This window comes from Amblyraja radiata, chromosome X (assembly GCF_010909765.2).
Source record: "Amblyraja radiata isolate CabotCenter1 chromosome X, sAmbRad1.1.pri, whole genome shotgun sequence".
Taxonomy (NCBI): domain Eukaryota; kingdom Metazoa; phylum Chordata; class Chondrichthyes; order Rajiformes; family Rajidae; genus Amblyraja; species Amblyraja radiata.
This window is the reverse complement of record NC_045999.1, coordinates 3,833,111-3,854,592: the sequence shown is the minus strand read 5'-3', so window position 1 is coordinate 3,854,592 and position 21,482 is coordinate 3,833,111. Positions and strand designations below refer to the sequence as shown.

The 21,482-nt window shown below is 44.1% G+C and overlaps 1 protein-coding gene across 1 annotated transcript; it reads left to right on the top strand.

Annotated features, from left to right (window-relative positions):
• The first annotated feature begins 1,872 nt into the window (after window positions 1-1,872).
• On the top strand, window positions 1,873-19,040 carry LOC116968323 (cytochrome P450 1A1). The gene is made up of 7 exons (XM_033015067.1): window positions 1,873-1,989; window positions 3,240-4,096; window positions 6,069-6,195; window positions 6,608-6,697; window positions 6,799-6,922; window positions 8,905-8,991; window positions 18,274-19,040. The coding sequence occupies exons 2-7, from the start codon at window positions 3,248-3,250 to the stop codon at window positions 18,575-18,577; spliced, it is 1,581 nt and encodes a 526-aa protein (XP_032870958.1). The 5' UTR covers window positions 1,873-1,989; window positions 3,240-3,247; the 3' UTR covers window positions 18,578-19,040.
• The last annotated feature ends 2,442 nt before the right edge of the window (window positions 19,041-21,482 follow it).

The window sequence follows — 21,482 nt, the reverse complement described above, 5'->3', positions numbered from 1 at the left end:
AAATGTGTAGGAAGCAACTGCAGATGCTGGTTTAAACTGAAGATAGACACAAAATGCTGGAGTAACCCAGCGGGACAGGCAGCATCTCTGGAGAAAGGGAATGGGTGACGATTCGGGTCGAGACCTTTCTTCGGACTTCAAACGTCACCCATTCCTTTTCTCCAGAGACGCTGTCTGACCCGCCGAGTTACTCCAGCTTTTTGTATTAATCTTTAGTTTGGCACATCAACTCTGCCTGAGTCCATCATGTCTTGAAATATCTCAACCAGGTCTCATTATGGTCTTCCCTCTGCTAGTTTCTCCAGTCTATCAACTATGTGACCATAGTCCATCATCCTTCCAATCGTTTAGTGAATAATCTCTGCACCTTCCCCAAAGTCTCCACTTCTTCATCAAAACGTGGTACTCATCGATGAACTCAACATGTTGTAGCCAAAGCAACGCGTTGGAAAGGGTTGTCACGGCTTTCTAGTTTTCATACAAAGTGCTTCCAAGCCCAAATATAGAGGCTCAAATCCTCGGAGGGTTGTATCCTCAAAGCCTTTTGAACCACTTTCTAACCTTGCATTGCCACGTTCGCTGAACTATGCACACATATCGCCAGATCTCCCTGTAAGTAGTCATGTTAGCATCTGACCACTTATTTCATGTTGCCCTTTTAGTTGGGTTTATTATTGGCACCTGTACCGAGGTGCGGTGATAATGGAGGTCCAGGTGCCTCCAAGCCCCTCCACTGAGAGCATGTGGTAAGCCAGTACCAACTAGCAGAAGGAGCATCTAGTAGGTCAAGCACCAACTCACCGGCATTGCCAAGCAAAACGGACCCCCCCCCCCCCCCCCCCTGTGGCAGGAACTTATCCCGCTTCAAACTTTTGCCCCTCTGCCCCCTAGTGTTTGACTTGTTTCCATCCCGGGGGAAAAGGTTCTGACTGTCTACCCTATCTGTACCCCTTATAATTTTATACGTATCAGGAATCTGCATGGTTCATTCAGCCTCACGAAATATGGGAGAAATCTTAAAGATTACTTAACCCCTAAATTATTATTTGGTGTTAGACTGTTTTGTGAAATTCCTCCGATATGATATGACATATATGTAGGAAGGTCCTGCAGATGCTGGTTTCCATCGAAGACAGGCACAAAGTGCTGGAGTAACTAACTCAGCGGGACAGGCAGCATCTCTAGGTAGAAGGAATGGGTGGCGTTTCGGGTCGAGACCTTTCTTCAGACTGAAGAAGGGTCTCGACCCGAAAGTCACCCATTCCTTCTATCCAGAGATGCTGCCTGTCCCGCTGATATGACATGATATATATATGTATATATATGTATATATATATATATATATAACGTGTGCCGTCATTGTATATGTATTTGTGTGAGTGTACATGTATGTATATGCATATATATATGCGAGATATGTATACACACACACACACACACACACACACACACACACACACACACACACACACACACACACACACACACACACACACACACAATAACATAGAAACACACGTTTTGTTGAGTCTGAAGAAGGGTTTCGGCCCGAAACGTCGCGTATTTCCTTCGCTCCATAGATGCTGCTGCACCCGCTGAGTTTCTCCAGCATTTTTGTCTACCTTCGATTTTCCAGCATCTGCAGTTCCTTCTTAAAAACTTAGACCGTCGACTTGGTTTGAACCGGCACGAAGTTGCAAGAAAATGTAGATTTGTGATAATGAACAATCCCAGTTGAATCCGAGTTATTGTGTCATTGTGTAAATGTCTACTACACTGGGCATTGTGAAAGTTGCATGGGGCTGGCAGAGAATGAGTCTGCATGTGACCTGCAGCCAATCAGGCGCACGGGAGATGCCTGTATAAAGGCTCGCATCTAGTGTATGCCTCACACTGTGCCAGCGCCTCACAACCGTGGCCGTTAGCTGCTCACTTGCAACCGCCAGGACTTTGCCAGTAAGGTGGTTCTCGCTTGAAGTTGGGGGAAAGGTAGGCATGAACTGCTTCTACACTGGCGACCGGTGCCCTGGCTCTGTGCAAATCTCCGCTTAATCTTGCATTTTGTTGTATAGGAAGGAACTGGTTTAAACTTTAAATCGAAGATAGACCACAAAAAAGCTGGAGTAACTCAGCGGGTCAGGCAGCATCTCCGGAGAGAAGGAATAGGTGACGTTTCGGGTCCGAAGAAGGGTCTCGACCCGAATCGTCACCCATTCCTCTCCAGAGGTGCTGCCTGTCCCGCTGAGTTACTGCAGCTTTTTGTGCCTGTGTTGTTGTATGTGTTGTGTGGGAAGGAACTGCAGATGCTGGTTTGCACCGAAGAGAGACACAACATGCTGGAGTAACTCAGCGGGGCAGGCAGCATCTCTGGTGACTTTTCGGGGCGAGACAGACCCTTCTTCAGACTGAGACACTTCTATGTGTTGTTCTGAGAAGCGTTGCGTTTAAAAGCAAAACGCGCAGCGCACAGAGCAGCATGTTATATAAGTGATACGAGCAAGGTTTTTATTTTCATTCTTAAACTAATTTAGAGAGCCCGCACATGAGTAATACATGTTTCTCGCTCTTTAGATTCATGACTGCAACCTGCTTTTACTGAGCCGCCAGGTTGAAACAGGGCGTCAAAATGCACCAGGGAAAATTAATGCTTGCAAATATATATATATAAATATAAGCGTTTGCAGAATTGTTAAGCTTTGGTCTTGGTTCCTAATGCGCGCTGTTTAAGAGCTGGAGCATTCAAACAATAGCTTGGATTTTGCAGAGCGTCACAACTCTGCAAAATCGTCCCAAATCGCATCACTGATTTGTCATTTTAAAAAACAAAGCTGGCCATAAATGAGGACAATGGGGCAGATCAGTGAAGGGTACGTTTTAAGGAGCATCTTCAAGGAGGGAAGAGGGGCGGAGAGATGTGCAGGAAGTTTAAGCCGAAGATAGGCGCAAAAAGCTGGACTAACTCAGCGGGACAGGCAGCATCTCCGGAGAGGAGGAATGGGTTGAGTTTTGGTCTTGAGGAAGGGTCTGCACCCGAAACGTCACCCATTCCCTTTTCTCCGGCGATGCTGCTTGACCCGCTGAGTTACTCCAGCATTGTGTGTCTATCTAGGGAGTCACAAGAGGGGGTTTAGGGAGGGAACTTCAGACGTTTCATTGAGACGTGCCAAAGACTGAGGGCGCTGGCAAGTTCTTGATACTTAGTTGTATGAAGCTCTCTCTCTCTGTTCGCCCACACCCAGGTGACAAGATGTGGAACACTGGCACCCGGGTGTTGCAGAACCTGATGGCGGTGACCGTCACCGAGGCGTTCGTCGGTATCGCCGTCTTCTCTGTGATCTTCCTGCTGATCCGCGCCTACAGAAGTAAAGTCCCCAAGGGTCTGAAGCCACTCCCGGGTCCCCCCAGCGTGCCCATCATCGGGCACACCTTATCCCTGGGAGAAAACCCGCACCTGGCCCTCACCTCACTGGGTCAACAGTACGGAGACATCTTCCAGATTCAGATCGGTACCCGGCCCGTGCTGGTCCTGAGCGGGCTGGACACCTTGAAGCAAGCGCTGATCAAACAGGGCGACGACTTCGCGGGCCGCCCCAACCTCTACAGCTTCAAGTTCATCAACAACGGCAAGAGCCTGACCTTCAGCAACGACTACAGCGAGGTGTGGAGGCTGCGCCGAAAGCTGGCTCAAAACGCGCTGCGCACTTTCTCCACGGAGGAGTGTAAGAATTCCACGCATTCGTGCCTCTTGGAGGAGCACGTCTGCAGCGAGGCGCGCCACCTCATCCAGATATTCGCCGAGCAGATGAAGAGCAGGGGCAGCTTCGACCCGATGCGCTACATCGTGGTGTCGGTGGCCAATGTCATTTGCGCCCTGTGCTTCGGGAAGCGCTACAGCCACGAAGACCAAGAGCTCCTCAACATCGTCAATGTCAGCGATGAGTTCGGCAAAGTCGTAGCCTCTGGCAACCCCGCCGATTTCATCCCGATCCTGAGATTCCTCCCGAACTACTCGATGGACAAGTTCATCGCTATCAACAAGAGATTCAGCACTTTCGTTGAGAACATCGTCATGGAACATTACCGCACATTTGACAAGGTAAGAACACTTCGGCCGTCTCGTTTTATTGAAATGTGGACCTTTCATTGCCATAAGTAGACACAACACGCTGGAGTAACTCAGCGGGACAGGCAGAGTCTCTGGAGAGAAGGAATGGGCGATGTTTCGGGTCGAGACCCTTCTTCATAGAAACATAGAAAATAGGTGCAGGAGGAGGCCATTCGGCCCTTCGAGCCAGCACCGCCATTCATTGTGATCATGGCTGATTGTCCCCTTTCAATATCTTCTCCCCTGCCTTCTCCTCATATCCCTTGACTCCACTAGCCCCGAGAGCTCTATCTAACTCGCTCTTAAATCCATCCAGTGACTTGGCCTCCACTGCCCTCTGTGGAAGGGAATTCCAAACTCTCACACAACTCTCTGGGTGAAAAAGTTGTTTCTCACCTCAGTCTTAAATAATAATAATAATAATAATAATAAATTTTATTTATGGGCGCCTTTCAAGAGTCTCAAGGACACCTTACAAAAATTTAGCAAGTAGAGGAAAAACATGTAAGCGGAATGAAATAAATAGTAGAGACATGGCTAGTACACAAATTAAAGATAGAATTCAATTCAAAACACAATATGAGGCAATTCAAGCACAGATGAAAAGGGAGGGGGACGTGGGGCTAAGGATAGGCAGAGGTGAAGAGATGGGTCTTGAGGTGGGACTGGAAGATGGTGAGGGACACGGAATTGCGGATCAGTTGGGGGAGGGAGTTCCAGAGCCTGGGAGCTGTCCTGGAGAAGGCTCTGTCCCCAAAACTACGGAGGTTGGACTTGTGGATGGAGAGGAGACCGGCTGATGTGGATCTGAGGGACCGTGAGGGTTGGTAGGGGGAGAGGAGGTCAGTGAGATATGGGGGGGCCAGATGGTGGAGGGCTTTGTAGGTGAGGATCAGGATTTTGTAGTTGATCCGGTGGGAGATGGGAAGCCAGTGAAGTTGTTTGAGGACTGGAGTGATGTGATGCCAGGATTTGGTGTGGGTGATGAGTCGGGCGGCTGCGTTCTGGACCAGTGGGAGTCGGTTGATGTAGGTGGAGCTGATGCCAAGGAGAAGTGAGTTGCAGTAGTCCAGTCGGGAGGAGATGAAGGCATGGATGAGTCTTTCAGCAGCGGGAGGTGTGAGAGAGGGTCTGATTTTGGCGATGTTGCAGAGGTGAAAGAAGGAGGTTTTAATGACATGGCGGATGTGAGGCTCAAGGGAGAGGGTGTAATCAAAGATCACGCCAAGGTTGCGGGCCTGGGTAGATGGGGAGACAGTGGTGCCGTCGATGGTGAGAGTGGGGTTATTGATTTTGCTGAGCGTGGATTTGGAGCCTATGAGGAGGAATTCTGTTTTATCGCTGTTGAGTTTGAGGAAGTTATGTTGCATCCAGGTTTTTATAGCTGACAAACAGGAGTTGATATGGGAGAGGGGGGGGGGGCGTTGTGGGGGGATTTGGTGCCGAGGTAGATCTGGGTGTCATCGGCGTGACAGTGGAAGTCCAGGTTGAAGTGGCAGAGTATCTGAACAAGAGGGAGGATGTAGATGATGAAGAGGAGGGGGCCGAGTATGGAGCCTTGGGGAACGCCTTGAGTGACTGTGGCTGTAGCAGAGGTGTGGTTATGGAGAGAGATGAAGTGGGATCTGTTGGAAAGGTAGGAACAGAGCCAGCTGAGTGCAGAACCTTCAATGCCAAGGTCCCCAAGTCTGGTAATGAATAAATGACCTCCCCTTTATTCCAAGACTGTGGCCCCTGGTTCTGGACTCAGGCGTCTGGCCTGGTTCAGACTCAGACGTCTGAAGAGTTTGAAGGGTCTCGACCTGAAACGTCACCCATTCCGTCTCTCCAGAGATGCTGCCTGTCCCGCTGAGTTACGTGCGTGTTTTGTGTCTATCTTCAGTTCCTTCCTACACCTTCTTTGCCATGTCTTTACCGTGTCCCGCCAACCGCAGTTAACCCGCGCGTTTCCCCCCATCTCCAGGATAACATTCGGGATATAACCGATTCGCTGATCGGTCACTGCCAGGATAAAAAAGTGGACGAGAATGCCAATATCCAAATATCCGATGAAAAGATTGTCAGCATCGTGAATGACTTATTTGGAGCCGGTAAGGGGAGCCGCTTGACGCGAGCCAACAGACTGCATCGGACGCGCTCATTACCCAGAAACTGTTGAATTGAAGGGTTATGTTTGGATCTGATTTGGGAGAATCAGCAAGTATTTTAACCAATAAATAAACTGCTCACTGGATGGCCAAGGTTGTAGTTTTGCAAAGTTTTAGTTAATTCAGAAGCTGGGCACAAAAAGCTGGCATAACTCAGCATTTTTGGAGAGAAGGCGTTGGAGGTGACGTTTCGGGTCTAGACCATTCCTCAGAGAAATTGTGTATATTAGTGTGTACCCCATTTAAAATTTGTGGGTACTCACCCCCCACCCCCCCCCCCCCCCTTAAAAAATCCATGCAATGTCAAACCAGAGTGCCTATTATCTCAAAGCCCATGTTCTCTTTCTCTCTGTAGGTTTCGATACCGTAACTACTGCGGTCTCCTGGTGTGTTATGTACCTGGTCTACCATCCTGACATTCAGAAGAAATTGTATGAGGAAATAGGTGTGTCTGCTTAACATGAAGGGTGTTCATTTTAATCCCTGGGTGACACTTTTCATCCTGGTTTCCACATTGGCCATAATTGACTTTTATCCCCCTTTTAGATGGGACTATTGGAAAGGACAGAAGCCCGAGGATAACAGACAAGCCTTTATTGCCCTACACTGAAGCTTTCATCATGGAGACCTTCCGACACTCATCATTTCTACCGTTCACCATTCCTCACTGGTAAGAGGGCTTCACGCAAGAACTACAACTTTGGCAGCTAGATAGTCACAAGAAGCTGGAGTAACTCAACGGGTCAGACGGCATCTCTGGAGAAAAGGAAAAGGTGATGTTTCGGGTCAAGACCCCCTGCAGAAGATTCAAAACCTCACCTATTCCTTTTCTCCAGAGATGCCATCGGACCCGCTTGAGTTACTCCAGCTTTTTGTGTCTATCTTCGATTGAAACCAGCATTTGCAGTTCTTTCCCACACACAACCTTGGCAGCTATTTGCGCCATTATGTGTATTTGAAAGGGATATGCAGTTAATGCCTGGATGTAGAAACAAGGACGTGCAGATACTGGTTTACAACAAAAAGACACAAAGCGCTGGAGTAACTCAGCATCTCTGAACTGAAACGTCACCTATCCATATTCTCCAGAGATGCAACCTGACCCACTGAGTTACTCCAGCACTTTGTGAAACTCTTTTTGCATTTATTACATATGCAGGCGCTGCCATTTATAGTGCCATTATTTAATGTCAGAAGTCCAGTCGGCCTGCATGTTCGATGTACTGGAGCAGTTCCCACCAACTGACGTCCCTCTCCTCTCCTCGCCCGGCCATCTTTGTGTCCCAGGGGCGCTTCCTGCAGCCGACCTTGAAGGGTTGACCCTCTTACTGACCCACTCCTAGTGCCCAACGTCTTCAGTTCGCTTCCCGGTCCCGCTGACCGATGAGCCTTCGGGCAGGTCCTGCCGAACAACACCACACTCCCGATCTTTGGACGCCTGGTGTAGAGGGGAGCGGGCAGGCTGGGAATCACATCAGACTGCGTTTAGACACTGCATTCTAGTAACTCAGACCTGCAGCAGAATTCTCCAAAAAACAAAAGTGATTTGGTTGGATGTGTCCAGACTCTAGAGGAGTCCTTTTTACATCTGTAACCACCAACAACCCTGTCAACTCCCCAAAAATTACATCCCCCTCCCCAACTCAATGTATGCACACAGCTTGCAACTTCCCTCTAAAATGTCAAGTATAAAACGTTAATCTTCCATCTTTCAGAGATGAGCAGTTAAAGTGTGCAGCTGCACTCTCTCTCCAACAGTGCTTCATCAATGAGTATTGGAGTTAGTCCTGGAATCCTGATCAATATTTACTACTCAACCTACAACATTAATACAAATATTATGGTGACTGGCCTCGCTACTATTGATGGGGCCTTGTTCTGTGCACATGGGCTTCAGGTGTGCCAGCAAGTAGCTACTTTCATATGTTTGTTTGTCCCGCAGTATTATTTTCAGTTGTTCCCTCCATTCTACACCGAGGGAATAGGTTATTCTTCCAATGAAACAAAATCCTCGTTTTATGGATGGAACCAGTTCTACTCCCATTGAAACTTCCCTCTTTTAGTTTAGCTGTGTTTAGAGATATAGCGCGGAAAAAGGCCCTTCAGTCCACCGAGTCCGTGCTGACCAGTGACCCTCGCACACTAACAGTATCCTGCACACACTAGGGACAATTTTGCATTTATACCAAGCCAATCAACTTACAAACCTGTACGTCTTTGGAGTGTGGGAGGAAACCAAGGATCTCGGAGAAAACTCACAAAGGGAGAACGTACAAACTCCATACAGACATGCACCAGTAGTCAGGATTGAACTTTGCTCACTGGCGCTGTAAGGAAGTAGTTCTACCGCTACGCCACTCTTAAGAACATGTTTGGGGATTATTATGACTTCTTTTGTGCTGTCTCCTCTGATCCAGGGAGAAAGGTCCCAACCTGATCATTCAAGCCTTGGGAACATCCTTGTGAATTCTTTCTGCACCATTTCCAGATGAATGACATCCTACCTATAGCTGGGTGTACAGAACTGCATGTAATACTATCGACTGCCCTGGAGAGGTTTCCTATGGCTTTCAACCCTAACTTTTTCAATGTAGCATATTAATAGAGATATATTGAAACGTTGTACTAAATTCAAATCATTTTGCATTTCAGCACAACAAAAGATACTGCATTAAATGGATATTATATCTCAAAAAACACATGTGTTTTTGTGAACCAGTGGCAAGTGAATCATGATTCGTAAGTACACTTCTGTTTTGTTTAAGTTATAGAATTTGAATTGGCTGCTTCAACACCTTCTTGTGTCCTCTTTCTAAAAGCCAGGGTGAGAATTTATTGAGTTGGAAAATCCCAACTTGCTAAGATTGGTGGCTGGACTGCAGTAATTGATTACTTTTCAAATTCAACTCTTTTCCAACTGTTTTGAAACAAGGAACTGCAGATGCTGCTTTGCAAACAAAGATTCAAAGTGCTGGAGCAACTCAGTTGGTCAGGATGCTTCTTTGGGGAACGTTTCAGGTCATGATCCTCATTTAAAGAAGGGTCCAGACCTGAAACATCGCCTGTCCATGTTCTCCAAAGATGCACCCTGACCCACTGAGTTACTCCAGAACTTTGTATCCTTTCCCAATCTTGTCCTGTTTGCTTTCAGCCACAGTGGTTTATAAGATTCATCATAAAAGTAAGTCTTGTGGGTTTAATTAAGCTTTCAGATATCAGACTAACTCTAAAATCTACAAACATGCTGAGCTGAAAACCTCCTCCCCAGTAAAGGTCTTCTTGCACTTATATAAAGTCAGGAGTCAGAGTAGTGGTTACTTTCTGAAGCAGGCAAAGGGAAGTGCTAAGATAAAATTCCCATTAAACGTTCTGTATTGTAAAATGAGCAGATAATTTGAAAGATATCTTTCTGTTGCATTATGATCATATTGGTGGGTCGTGCCAATTTATAGTTGATGTCTTCCCATATGGTACGTATCAACAGCTTCATCCATAAAATAGAATCCTTCCTTTTGGGATAAGAGTAGTCCTGGTGGTCACAAAGTGGGCAATTTTGTGTTGTACCCTCATTGGAAACTGCTTCTTAAGGTTGTGTCTTGAGGATTTTTTGTTCTCTAATGCTCTCGGATTGATAGAGTTGCATAATTATAAATGAAAATATGGTGTCCCGTCTGCAATAACTTCAATAAAGTTGGCAGTCAGATTAGTAGAAACTTGCATATGGACACCAGACTTAAGCCTCCATGCCATCATGCAAACCATGCAGCTGAGTGTGCAGGAAGGAACTGCAGATGCTGGATTAAACCAAAGATAGGCACAAAATTCAGACTGAAGAGTCTCGAGCCGAAACGTCACCCATTCCTTCTCTCCAGAGATGCCGCCTGAGTTACTCCGGCATTTTGTGTCTATCCTTGCAGCTGAATACTGAGCCCCGTGTAAATAACCATAGTACAGCTAATCCAACTCCATTAATTTAAACCCATTCCTCTCAACTTGCTCTAAGTTTTATTGATTGGAGCCTCAGGCACATATAACATTGGAGTCCCCTATGGAGCTTAATAATGCCCGTGCTAGAAACTAATCGTAGAATGCTCCACATGGGTCACAGTGGTTGCTGGTGGAGCTGCTTTGTATATGTAACGTGAATGGTGCTACAGTACTTATCCCCAGCAATTAACTATTAGCACCATGGGAACAGGTCTGAGCAACTCTTGTGGCTTTTTCAGGCACTAAAAAATGCAAATCCAACAATTCATATGTGACTCTCCTTCGCCATCCGACCGATTATTCATGTTGCAATTTAAGCATACTACTGCCAATGGCTGTCCAAAAGCCCTTGGCACCGACATGAAGCAAACCGGCTCCGTAATCACACATAGAGAGATGTTGACCTTTTTTTGATGTGATATGAGATATTCTTACGCCAATTTGTTTGCATTGGCTGCTTGGCAGCTGTTTGTTTTTATCCCTTAACTGTGTGCTTTGATTATGGCATTAATGTTCTGGATGCATGCTCGCAAGCAACGTGAAAGTACTCCTTAATGGATTGGCATTAGTTCAGCAGCGTTTTACTGCCGTTACACACTGTGACTTGTATCAGTGGAATGTGTGAAAAATCATTCTGCCCCCAACATTCCTGCAGTATTACAAACTTGTCATCTTTCTATGAAAGGTAATCAAATAAAGCAGATTTCCTTTGGCGGACCTTAGGATGTCATGTTTTATATTTGCCTATTTATTTAAAAGTTGATTAAAGATGGTGGGTGGAAATAGCGGATGACCTTCTTAACAGCAAAAAATGATTGTGCGTTAAAAGAATAACAAATGGTAAATTGCATAATATTCTCAGGAAGTTCCTAATTCATTTGTTATTACAGCTTGGTAATTAATACAATCTGATGAGATTTTGTCAATCATATCATAAATTATGTTTGAAAGGGGCATGAGAAGCAGTTGTGTAAGAAGCAGATTCCTCGTGACTCTAAAAGGCATGCTCAAAACAATAAAACTGAACAAGCATTGGCTTAAGCAAAGAGTCAGGAGGTTAATAAAGTTTCTACAGAGTAGGTTGAACAGCAGGTAATCTGGTGGCAAAAGTACATTTTTGCTGTTAGTTGAGTGAATGCAGTAAATAGAAGCCTGGTGGGGCATCTGTGCTGTGTCATGTGAAATCACCAGGGTGTTTCCTGCCTCCTCAACAACCACTGCTAGTGGTTGAAGTTGCCCCTGAGGTTACCTAAATAATGCCCCAGTCCCACTTAGGAAACCTGAACGGAAACCTCTGGAGACTTTGCGCCTCACCCAAGGTTTCCGTGCGGTTCCCGGAGGTTGCAGGTGGTTCCCGGAGGTTGCAGGTGGTTGCCGGAGGTTGCAGGTAGTGGAAGCAGGTAGGGAGACTGACAAAAACCTCCGGGAACCGCACGGAAACCTTGGGCGGGGCACAAAGTCTCCAGAGGTTTCCGTTCAGGTTTCCTAAGTGGGACAGGGGCATTATTTAAATTACTCTCTAACCAGTATTTGGCTCGGAGTTCCGATGATGTAGAGAGTGCAGCCAGAGCCAAGACCACAGCACAGTAGGTGGTTTCACCATATAAGGGAGGTGAAGAAAGGCCAAGGAAGCAATAATTATAGGACATCCTGGAACGTTGGTTAAGGCTGCAGAAAATTCCAGTGAAACGCCAAATGTTATAGTCCATATCACTGCTAATGATAAAGGGTGAGAAAAGGTGAGGACTTGCAGGCAGATCTTAAGGATTAAGAAACAGGACTTAAAAGGTAGCAATTTCTCGATTACACCCTGTGTCATGTGTCAATGGAGGCAGAACTAGGTTAAAAATACAAAGTTGTATTTAGTGGATAAATCATCCAGTATAAATGTGATGCATCCGATGCTGCTGGTGAGAGGGATTAAATTAAAGGGGCCTGACTATAATCTTCCAAATACATATAAAATACTTGATGCATGAGGTCACAAAATGTCTAATATTATGCCCTTGATCTAAAAATTAGTAGAGGGAAATATTACAGCTTGGTAATTAAGACAATCTGATGAGATCAGCCTGTTTAACCTTGACGGCAGTGATGTTCCAGAAAGAACAATCAGGGACTGGATTGAATCACTTAGACTGAAGGGCAAGGAATACAAGAATCTGTTGTAGCTTGAGTGGAAAATTGGCTGACGAACAGGAAAGACAGAGCAGTAATGGATGGCTGGTTTTCAGGCTGAAGAGAAGTGCACAGTGGAGTTGCCCAGGGGTGAATTCAAGGACCACCGCTTACCTTTATTAAAACCAGAACTTTTTTGTAGACAAAAAAGGTGTCGGTACACGAATAACAATTCACACAATTCTTCACTTTGTCGAGAAGCCTGTAAGCAGTACTGCCACAAAAAGGCACGGATTAAAACTTGAAGGAAAACCCATACGACATATTATGATCTGAGTGTACAGGGCATAATTTCCAAACTTGAATACAACATAAAAATCTGGTGGTGCAGTGAGCTATGTTGAGGATAGTAATTGATTTCAAGGAGATACAGACGTTGTGGAATGGCCAGATAGGGGGCAGATGAATTTTAAGACTGGGAAATAATATATGTTACATTTTGGTAGGAAGAATGAGAGGCAATATAAAGGGAATAATTCCAAAAAGGACATGGAACAGAGAGATCTGAGGACATGTGTGCATGGTTCACTGAAATTGGCAAGGCGGGTTGAGAATAAAAAGCATGTGGTATCCTGGCCTTAATAAATAGAGGCAAAGAGTATAAGATCAAAGTAGTCATGTTAAGTTTAGTTTAGAGATATAGCATGGAAACAGGTCCTTCAGCTCACCGAGTCCACACTGACCCTGTTCAGGCTAGTTCTATGTTATGCCACTTTTACATCCACTCCTTACACGTAATTGACTGCGGCCAATTATCCTACAAACCCGCACGTCTTTGGGATGTGGGAGGAAACCGGAACACCCAGAGGAAACCCACTCGGTTACAGAGAGCACATGCAAACTCCACACAGACAGCACCTGAGGTCAAAATCAAGCCAGTCTCGAGCATTTAAGGCAGTAATAACTGTACCAACTGTGTCATTGTGTCGCCACTGTGTCACGATAAACACATAAAAGACTAGTTTGGCTGCAACTGGAGCGTTGTCTGAAGAAGGGTCTCGACCTGAAAAGTCATCCATTCCTTCTCTCAAGAGATGCTGCCTGTCCCGCTGTTACTCCAGCATTTTGTGTCTACCTTCGGTTCAAACCAGCATCTGCAGTTCTTTCGTACACGTCTATATCTCTTGTTTCCCTTTCCCGTGACTTTCAGTCTGAAGCGGGGTCTCGACCCGAAACATCACCCATTCCTTCTCTCCAGAGTTACTCCAGCTTTTTGTGTCTATCTTCTGTTTAAACCAACATCCACAGTCCCCTCATCCACACTGGAGCATTATGTATAGTTCTGGGCACCACACTTTAAGAGCGATGTCAAGGCTTTGGAATGGATGCAAGTAGATTTGTCAAACAGATTCCGGGTTATGTGTAAAGTTATGTGATGTGTAAAGACTGGAGAGGCTGGGGTTATTGCCTTCAGAACATGGAAGATTGTGAGGGGATCTGATGGAGGCATTTAAATCCAGAAGGGTATAGAAAGTAGTTAGAGACAAAAACTTGATAGAATAAATTGATAGAATAGTCAAAAGTATTAAAATAGAATGAAATTGGGGCAAAAGAAGCAAAGTGAAAAGAGAAGAAAAATGACATTGCTGGTGGCTAGGGTCTGGAATGTATAGTCAGAGGCTATGTCGAGGTAGCCACCATTTTAGCATGCAGAAGAATTTTGGCTATGGTTAGATAAGTGAATGGAGAGAGGGTGAGGGGAGGGATGGATTAGTTTGCTCAAGTATGACTGGTACCAGCTAAATAGGTTCAGCAGTTCACATGTGATAGTAGCAGAATTAGGCCATTCGGCCCATCAAGTCTACTCCGCCATTCAATCGCGGCTGATCTATCTTTCCCTCTGAACTCCATTACCCTGCCTTCTCCCCATAGCCCCTGACACCCGCACTAATCAAGAATCTATCTATCTCTGCCTTAAAAATATCCAATGACTTGGCCTGCACATCCGCCTGTGGCAATGAATTCCACAGATTCACATCCTGTCGAATGGGCCAAATGGCCGCGTTCCATGCTGCGACAATTCTGAGATCCCGTGGAAGTGTACTGCAGTAGCCTTATTCCTTCTTGAATACAATCCTTTTCAGAAAGTTCCACATTTTAAATATCCACAAGTACAAGCTGGCAAAGCATTTGCTGTAACTTTATTGGGATCTACAGTCCTCCCAATATCAAAACTATCAGAAATTTGAATCTTATATTTACTGTGGAGAAAACTATTTTCTTCATTTTATTTACTGTTGGTGAAACATCTACCAGCAGTGCAAAAGGTTCAATAAAATTGATTTTTTTAAATGTCAGGCTGACCAAATAAAAATTTAGACTTTAATCTTCTATTGTGTGCATTTTAAGCATTCGCTAACGTCTTCCACCAAATGCTATGCAGACAGAGCTCCCTCTGCAGATGCAGTGACGATAAACACACAAACATTACAGATACATGACAGTCAATCAATGTAATATTTAGTTATTGTGTAGGAAGGAACTGCAGATGCTGCTTTACACCGAAGATAGACACAAATTGCGGTAGTAACTCAGCGGATTAGGCAGCATCACTGGAGAAAAGGAATAGGTGACATTTTGGGTTAAGACTCTCAAGAAGGGTCGTGAGCCGAAATATCACCTATTCCTTTTCTCCAGGGACGCAGCCTCACCCACTGAATAATATTTTCTTATTGATCAGTTTACTTCATTATCCTAAAATCCTCAGGTACTCACAGTCACCTGATTCTGCGGCTTTGCACTGACATTTTAATAACTCTGGCACTGGCCACTTAAATCAGCTGCCCTGGACATTTTAATTACTTTTTTTACTGTATTTTAATGTTGCTGTTTTACCTGCTTTTAACTATTTATACTGTTTCATCAGGGACTGGATTGTTTTGACTGTTATTTTGTGTGAAATGTTTTAAGTTACATGTGCGATGCTCTGGTATTCCCCGGGAAACGTCTTCTCATTTTGCACTGTACAACTGTTGCTTTGCAAGATGACAATAAAGGTTGATTGATTGATTGATTGATTGATTGATTGATTGATTGATTGATTGATTGATTGATTGATTGATTGATTGATTGATTGATTGAAGCTTGCTAGAAGAATTGGATTAACAATATGATAGATATGGCAAAGTTGTTTCAGAAAGTCATGAGAAAGGAAAAAGAAAATGAAAGATATCAGTGGCGATATCGGGCAATGGAGAATTTTACAGATACATTGATTAGAAATGCTTTTCCTTCCACTGATTTCATTGTAATTGGGTGCAGTGTGTAGCCAGTGTTTCAATGCATAGCCCAAAGATCAAGTTAGTTACAACAGGTAAAAATAAGATTCAAAAGTGCTGGAGTAACTCAGCGATTCAGGCAACTTCCCTGGAGAACATAAGTCGGTAACATTTCAGAATCTGAAGAAGGATCGTTCACCCATCCATATTCTCCAGGGATTCCGCCTGACCCGCTTTGTTACTCTCACACTTTGTCTCTTTTTAGTAAACCAGCACCTGCAGTTCCTTGTTTCTACATAATTACAACAGGTGTTGGGTGTTACTCTTTTTATCGTGCTTTGGTGGACTTTTAACATGGAAATGCTACGTTTTATTAGTGGGAGAAGGGAATTGAAAAGGGACCATCAACTAGAAGCAAGAGTCCTTTACAATGAAACATATACTAAGGCTGGATATCTCAAATGGGCCCTGCTATTGCGAGCAGAATTCAAGCTTGTAAGATACTTATGAAGTATTTTATCTATGATACGGACCAACATGATATTATTACTCGTGAAAACAAAGCAAAAGGTTTATGACAATAGGCACTGGCTTTCAAACCTGCCAAATGTGACTTTCTGTTTAAAAGGGGTTCTGAATAGTAGATGAATTCCAATATAGATAATTGTGAAGGAAGGAACTGCAGATGCTGCTTTAAACCAAAGATAGACACAAAAAGCTGGAGTAACTCAGCAGGTCAGACAGCATCTCTGGAGAAAAGGAATTGGTGATGTTTTGGGTTGAGACCCTTCTTCAGATAAATGTGAGGTAGCAAGAATGGAGAGGTCATTTGGATGGTGGAGTATGGATAGGATGGAGGAACAAAAAGGATCCTGAATGCAAATACTTCAATCTCTAAAGGTAACAAAACCATTAAAGTGAACTAATCAAGCATGAGGACATATTTCTGGAATGAAAATAGGAAAGTTATCCAATAATTCTATCAAACTTGCATTGGGCCATACCTAGAATACTGTGAAGATTTCCGAAGAAGCATACAGAGGCATGGAGAGGATGGAGAGGAAGATTTAGAAGTATGGTATACATCTGAAATAAAAATAAACAGACTGAGCCTCTTTTATCTCAGACGGAGTCCTTACTGTGGCCTTTAAAATTAGGTTGTGGCGGAAGGAACTGCAGGTGCTGGTTTACATCGAAGATAGATACAAAAAAGCTGGAGTAACTTCACACTGAAGAAGGGTCTTGCCCCGAAACGTCACCCATTCCTTCTCTCCAGAGATGCTGCCTGTCCCACTGAGTTACTCCAGCATCTTGTGTCTATCTTCCTTAAAATTGTGTTGCTTGATTGAGTGGATGCAGTCAAATTATTTCCATTTGTGGGAAGGAGACATCAGATGAAGAGAGTTACCTGGAAATCCACTTGGGAATTCTGCAGAACATTTTTACCCAGAATGGAGTCAGAATATATCACTGGCTGGAACAGCGAATAATGGAAGCAAAAGGACGACAGATGGCACAATGGGCTAAGTGTTCGGCTGGCAACCTGAAGGTGGCCGGTTCGAATCCTGCTTGGAGTGTGTACTGTCGTTGTGTCCTTGGGCAAGACACTTCACCTACCTTTGCCTGGGACTAGAGACGGAAATTAGCTACTGATTGGCTACAATCTCGCATATTTACATGCAAATGTTCATTAATATGCACTGTCCCTATAAACAAATTAAAAATAAATAAAAAAATCAAAAAAAAATCGTATAGATATATTTGAAAGAAAAAAGATGGGAGGGGATATTAGTGATGCACAAACACTGGCAAGTGTGAAAATGCACACCTCCAGATTCAGGGACAGTTCCTTCCCAGCTGTTACAGGCAACTGAATCATCCTCACAACCAGAGAGCAGTGCTGAACTACTATCTACCACTTTGGTGACCCTCAGACTATCCTTGATCGGACTCTACTGGCTTTACCTAGCACTAAACAGTATTCCCTTATTATGTAATTCCCTTATGCACTGTAAATGGCTCGATCGGAATCATGTATTGTCTTTCTGCTGACTGGATAGCATGCAACAAAAACATTTCGCTCTGCCTCAGTACTTGACAATAAGCTAATCTTTAACTGTCTCTATTCAGGTATTCTCTTCAAAATTATTTTGAGCCTTCAATAACATTCTTGCCTATGGTTTTGATGTTGACCAGTTATCATTCTCCTGTTGTTGAAACTGGTCTTTGCAAAGCATGGTGTGGAGCAGTTGAAGTTATTCAATTTCATGTTACGTAGAGACATAGAAACATAGAAAATAGGTGCAGGAGTAGGCCATTTGGCCCTTCGAGCCTGCACCGCCATTCAATATGATCATGGCTGATCATCCAACTCGGTATCCTGTACCTGCCTTCTCTCCATACCTACTGATCCCTTTAGCCACAAGGGCCACATCTAACTCCCTCTTAAATATAGCCAATGAACTGTGGCCTCAACTACCTTCTGTGGCAGAGAATTCCAGAGATTCACCACTCTCTGCGTGAAAAATGTTTTCCTCATCTCGGTCCTAAAAGATTTCCCCCTTATCCTTAAACTGTGTGACCCCTTGTTATTTTCTGCTTAAGTCATAACGCGTATTTGTGCTCTTGTTTATTTCAGATCACTCTGGAAAGACCCATTTGCTTTCCGCCCAGAGCGGTTTTTAAACGCTGATGGAAAGACCACCAACAAAGTAGAATGCGAGAAGGTGCTGCTGTTTGGCATGGGCAAAAGGAGATGTATTGGAGAGGCTATTGGCCGCATTGAGATCTTCTTGTTTCTCACCTCTCTCGTCCAACAATTGCAATTTGAGAAGAAACCCGGGCAGGACATTGATATGACGCCACAGTATGGTTTGACCATGAAACCCAAGAGGTGTGAAGTGCAAGCCGTGCAACGCTTCTCTGCCAAGGCAGCACCTTAATTCTGTAAGAAGTCAATTATGGACAGGATACAATTTGTATATTACAGAAACATACCAACATTATGAGGGAACAGTTATGCCTTAAATGTTATGTTTTCTCATGATCAGTGAAATATGCTGCTGCTGTGCCATTGTTGCCTTGTATTTAAAGTACCAATGAAGAAGTATCCTACTGTATAAGCAGAAACGAAAACAATATGAAAATGAATTTTGTGAATGTATTCATAAATAACCCATTTAAGAAAGTACTTGTATTTTTAAAAAATGAAATATTTTACCACAGAAAACCATGTATTAAGGGAACCATATATGAGTGCTTCTTTATACTGTAAAAAGGGATTGATTTTTATACATTTAATCTCTGGTCAAATGGAATAATTTGTTGCAGAGATAAACGACTGTGTTTATATAGTATATCACGTTTTATCGATAATTAATGAACATTTTACAACCAACCAACCAATTCTCTTTGTTGCTCATTTGTCGCTGGTTAGTTAGTTAAATGTGGAGACTGTTTGAAAAGAGGTTCAGAATCGAAGGGAAATGTGCAGCAAATCTACCTGCATCTGAAAAGACTCAGATGATTCTTGGGCAGGTGGACAATCGGACCTTCCAGTTCACATCAGCTCGACGTAAGAGAAATCTAGCTAGTCCCACCTTCCTACTCTCTTACCCTTCCACCATAGTCATCTTGGAGGTCTGAAGAAGCGTCTCGACCTGAAACGTCACCAATTCCTTCTCTCCAGAGATGCTGCCTGTCCCGCTGAGTTACTCCGTCTATCCTAATTATCCAGCTTCTTTTGGAATTCTGCAACTGAATTTGTTCCCACCTGTTTCCCAGTGGTGTGTTCCAGAGCTAACAACACACAATGTAAACGACTATTCCTCATGTTACTTTCGGTTCTTTTAAGGGCCTGTCCCACTCGCAGCATGGTCGACACGAGGTCGTAGGAGGTCTTCGTAACTCTCCTTGATGCTCGAGAGTGGTCTCCGCGTACTCAAAGCCTCAGCTAGGTCGTGGCCTTTTTTTCAATATGTTTAAAAAAATGCCCACGAGTAAAAAAAGGTCGCCGTGGAAAAAATCGATACTTTTTTTACCCGTAGGTTTAGTCGTAGAAGGTCGTGGTAGGTCGTAGTAGGTCGGCATGTTAGTCGTAGGTAATCAAGGGTAGTTGAAGGGTAGTAGATAATCGAAGGGAGGTCGAAGGGAAGTTGAAGGAGATCGAAGGAGGTCGTCTTCACTATTCGGCGTCCATTATTCCCGAAGTTAGTCGTAGCTAGTCATAGCTAGTCTTCAACATAGTCGAAGGAGGTCTTCAACATGTCTTTTTTTTATCAAACTCTCCTAAACTCGTCAATTAGGTCGCCCAAGCGGGACTCCTTATTTTTGACCATGAAAGTCCATCAAAGAGAACACTTTCTCCATTTCTATAACTTCCATGATTTGCATCATAAGAACTGCCTCCACTTCTCCACTTAGGTCGTAAATCTTTTTCACCCTCTCCCCCAAAGAATTCATGTCCTTCCTTAAATATGGCTGCAAGAACAGGACAAAATACTGACAAATAAAAAGACAGGCTCATCATGTCTTCCTTACTCTTGTTTTCTATGCTTCTTTATGAAAAGGTGAGGATCTAATTTGAGGAGCCATTTTTTGGACGTGACACATATTCCAGATCTCTCTGTTCCTGTACCCTTTTTAGATATGTCGGAAGGAACTGCAGATGCTGGTTTAAACCGAGGATAAACACAGAGTTTGAAGAAAGGTCTTGACCCGAAACATCACCCATTCCTTCTCGCCAGAGATGCTGCCTGTCCCGATGAGCTACTCCAGCCTTGTGTGTCTACCCTTGTTAGATATTTGGCCTCTACTTATACTACTTCTTCTGATTCATCCAATCACTTAATCACGAAACACTATCCAGTTCGACACAATTTGTCTAAACAAGTTTATGCCGTTTTTTTCTGATCATTTCACACTTGCACGGCTGCCTGTGAATTCTGTGTCTAATTATTGTTTCTAGAAATTACCAGCCGTCACAGTTAAACTGACTGGTCTGTACTTCTTGGGTTTATTGTTTAGTTTAGTTTATAAATACAGAGCAGAAACATAGAAACATAGAAATTAGGTGCAGGAGTAGGCCATTCGGCCCTTCGAGCCTGCACCGCCATTCAATATGATCATGGCTGATCATCCAACTCAGTATCCTGTACCTGCCTTCTCTCCATACCCTCTGATCCCCTTAGCCACAAGGGCCACATCTAACTCCCTCTTAAATATAGCCAATGAACTGGCCTCGACTACCCTCTGTGGCAGAGAGTTCCAGAGATTCACCACTCTCTGTGTGAAAAAAGTTCTTCTCATCTCGGTTTTAAAGGATTTCCCCCTTATCCTTAAGCTGTGACCCCTTGTCCTGGACTTCCCCAACATCGGGAGCAATCTTCCTGCATCTAGCCTGTCCAACCCCTTAAGAATTTTGTAAGTTTCTATAAGATCCCCTCTCAATCTCCTAAATTTTAGAGAGTATAAACCAAGTCTATCCAGTCTTTCTTCATAAGACAGTCCTGACATCCCAGGAATCAGTCTGGTGAACCTTCTCTGCACGCCCTCTATGGCAATAATGTCCTTCCTCAGATTTGGAGACCAAAACTGTACGCAATACTCCAGGTGTGGTCTCACCAAGACCCTGTACAACTGCAGTAGAACCTCCCTGCTCCTATACTCAAATCCTTTTGCTATGAAAGCTAACATACCATTCGCTTTCTTCACTGCCTGCTTCACTTCACTATCAGAAGCAGGCCCTTCAGCCAATCGAGTCCACGCCGAACAGCGATCCCTACACAGTGACACTATCCTACACACTAGGGACAATTTACAATGATACCTATGCCAATTAACCTACAA

Coding starts and splice junctions, on each gene's coding strand:
- LOC116968323 (XM_033015067.1), top strand. CDS start 3,248: ATGTGGAACACTGGCACCCGGGTGTTGCAGAACCTGATGGCGGTGACC. Junction 6,196..6,607: donor GAATGACTTATTTGGAGCCG/GTAAGGGGAGCC, acceptor TTCTCTCTGTAG/GTTTCGATACCGTAACTACT. Junction 8,992..18,273: donor TGGCAAGTGAATCATGATTC/GTAAGTACACTT, acceptor TGTTTATTTCAG/ATCACTCTGGAAAGACCCAT.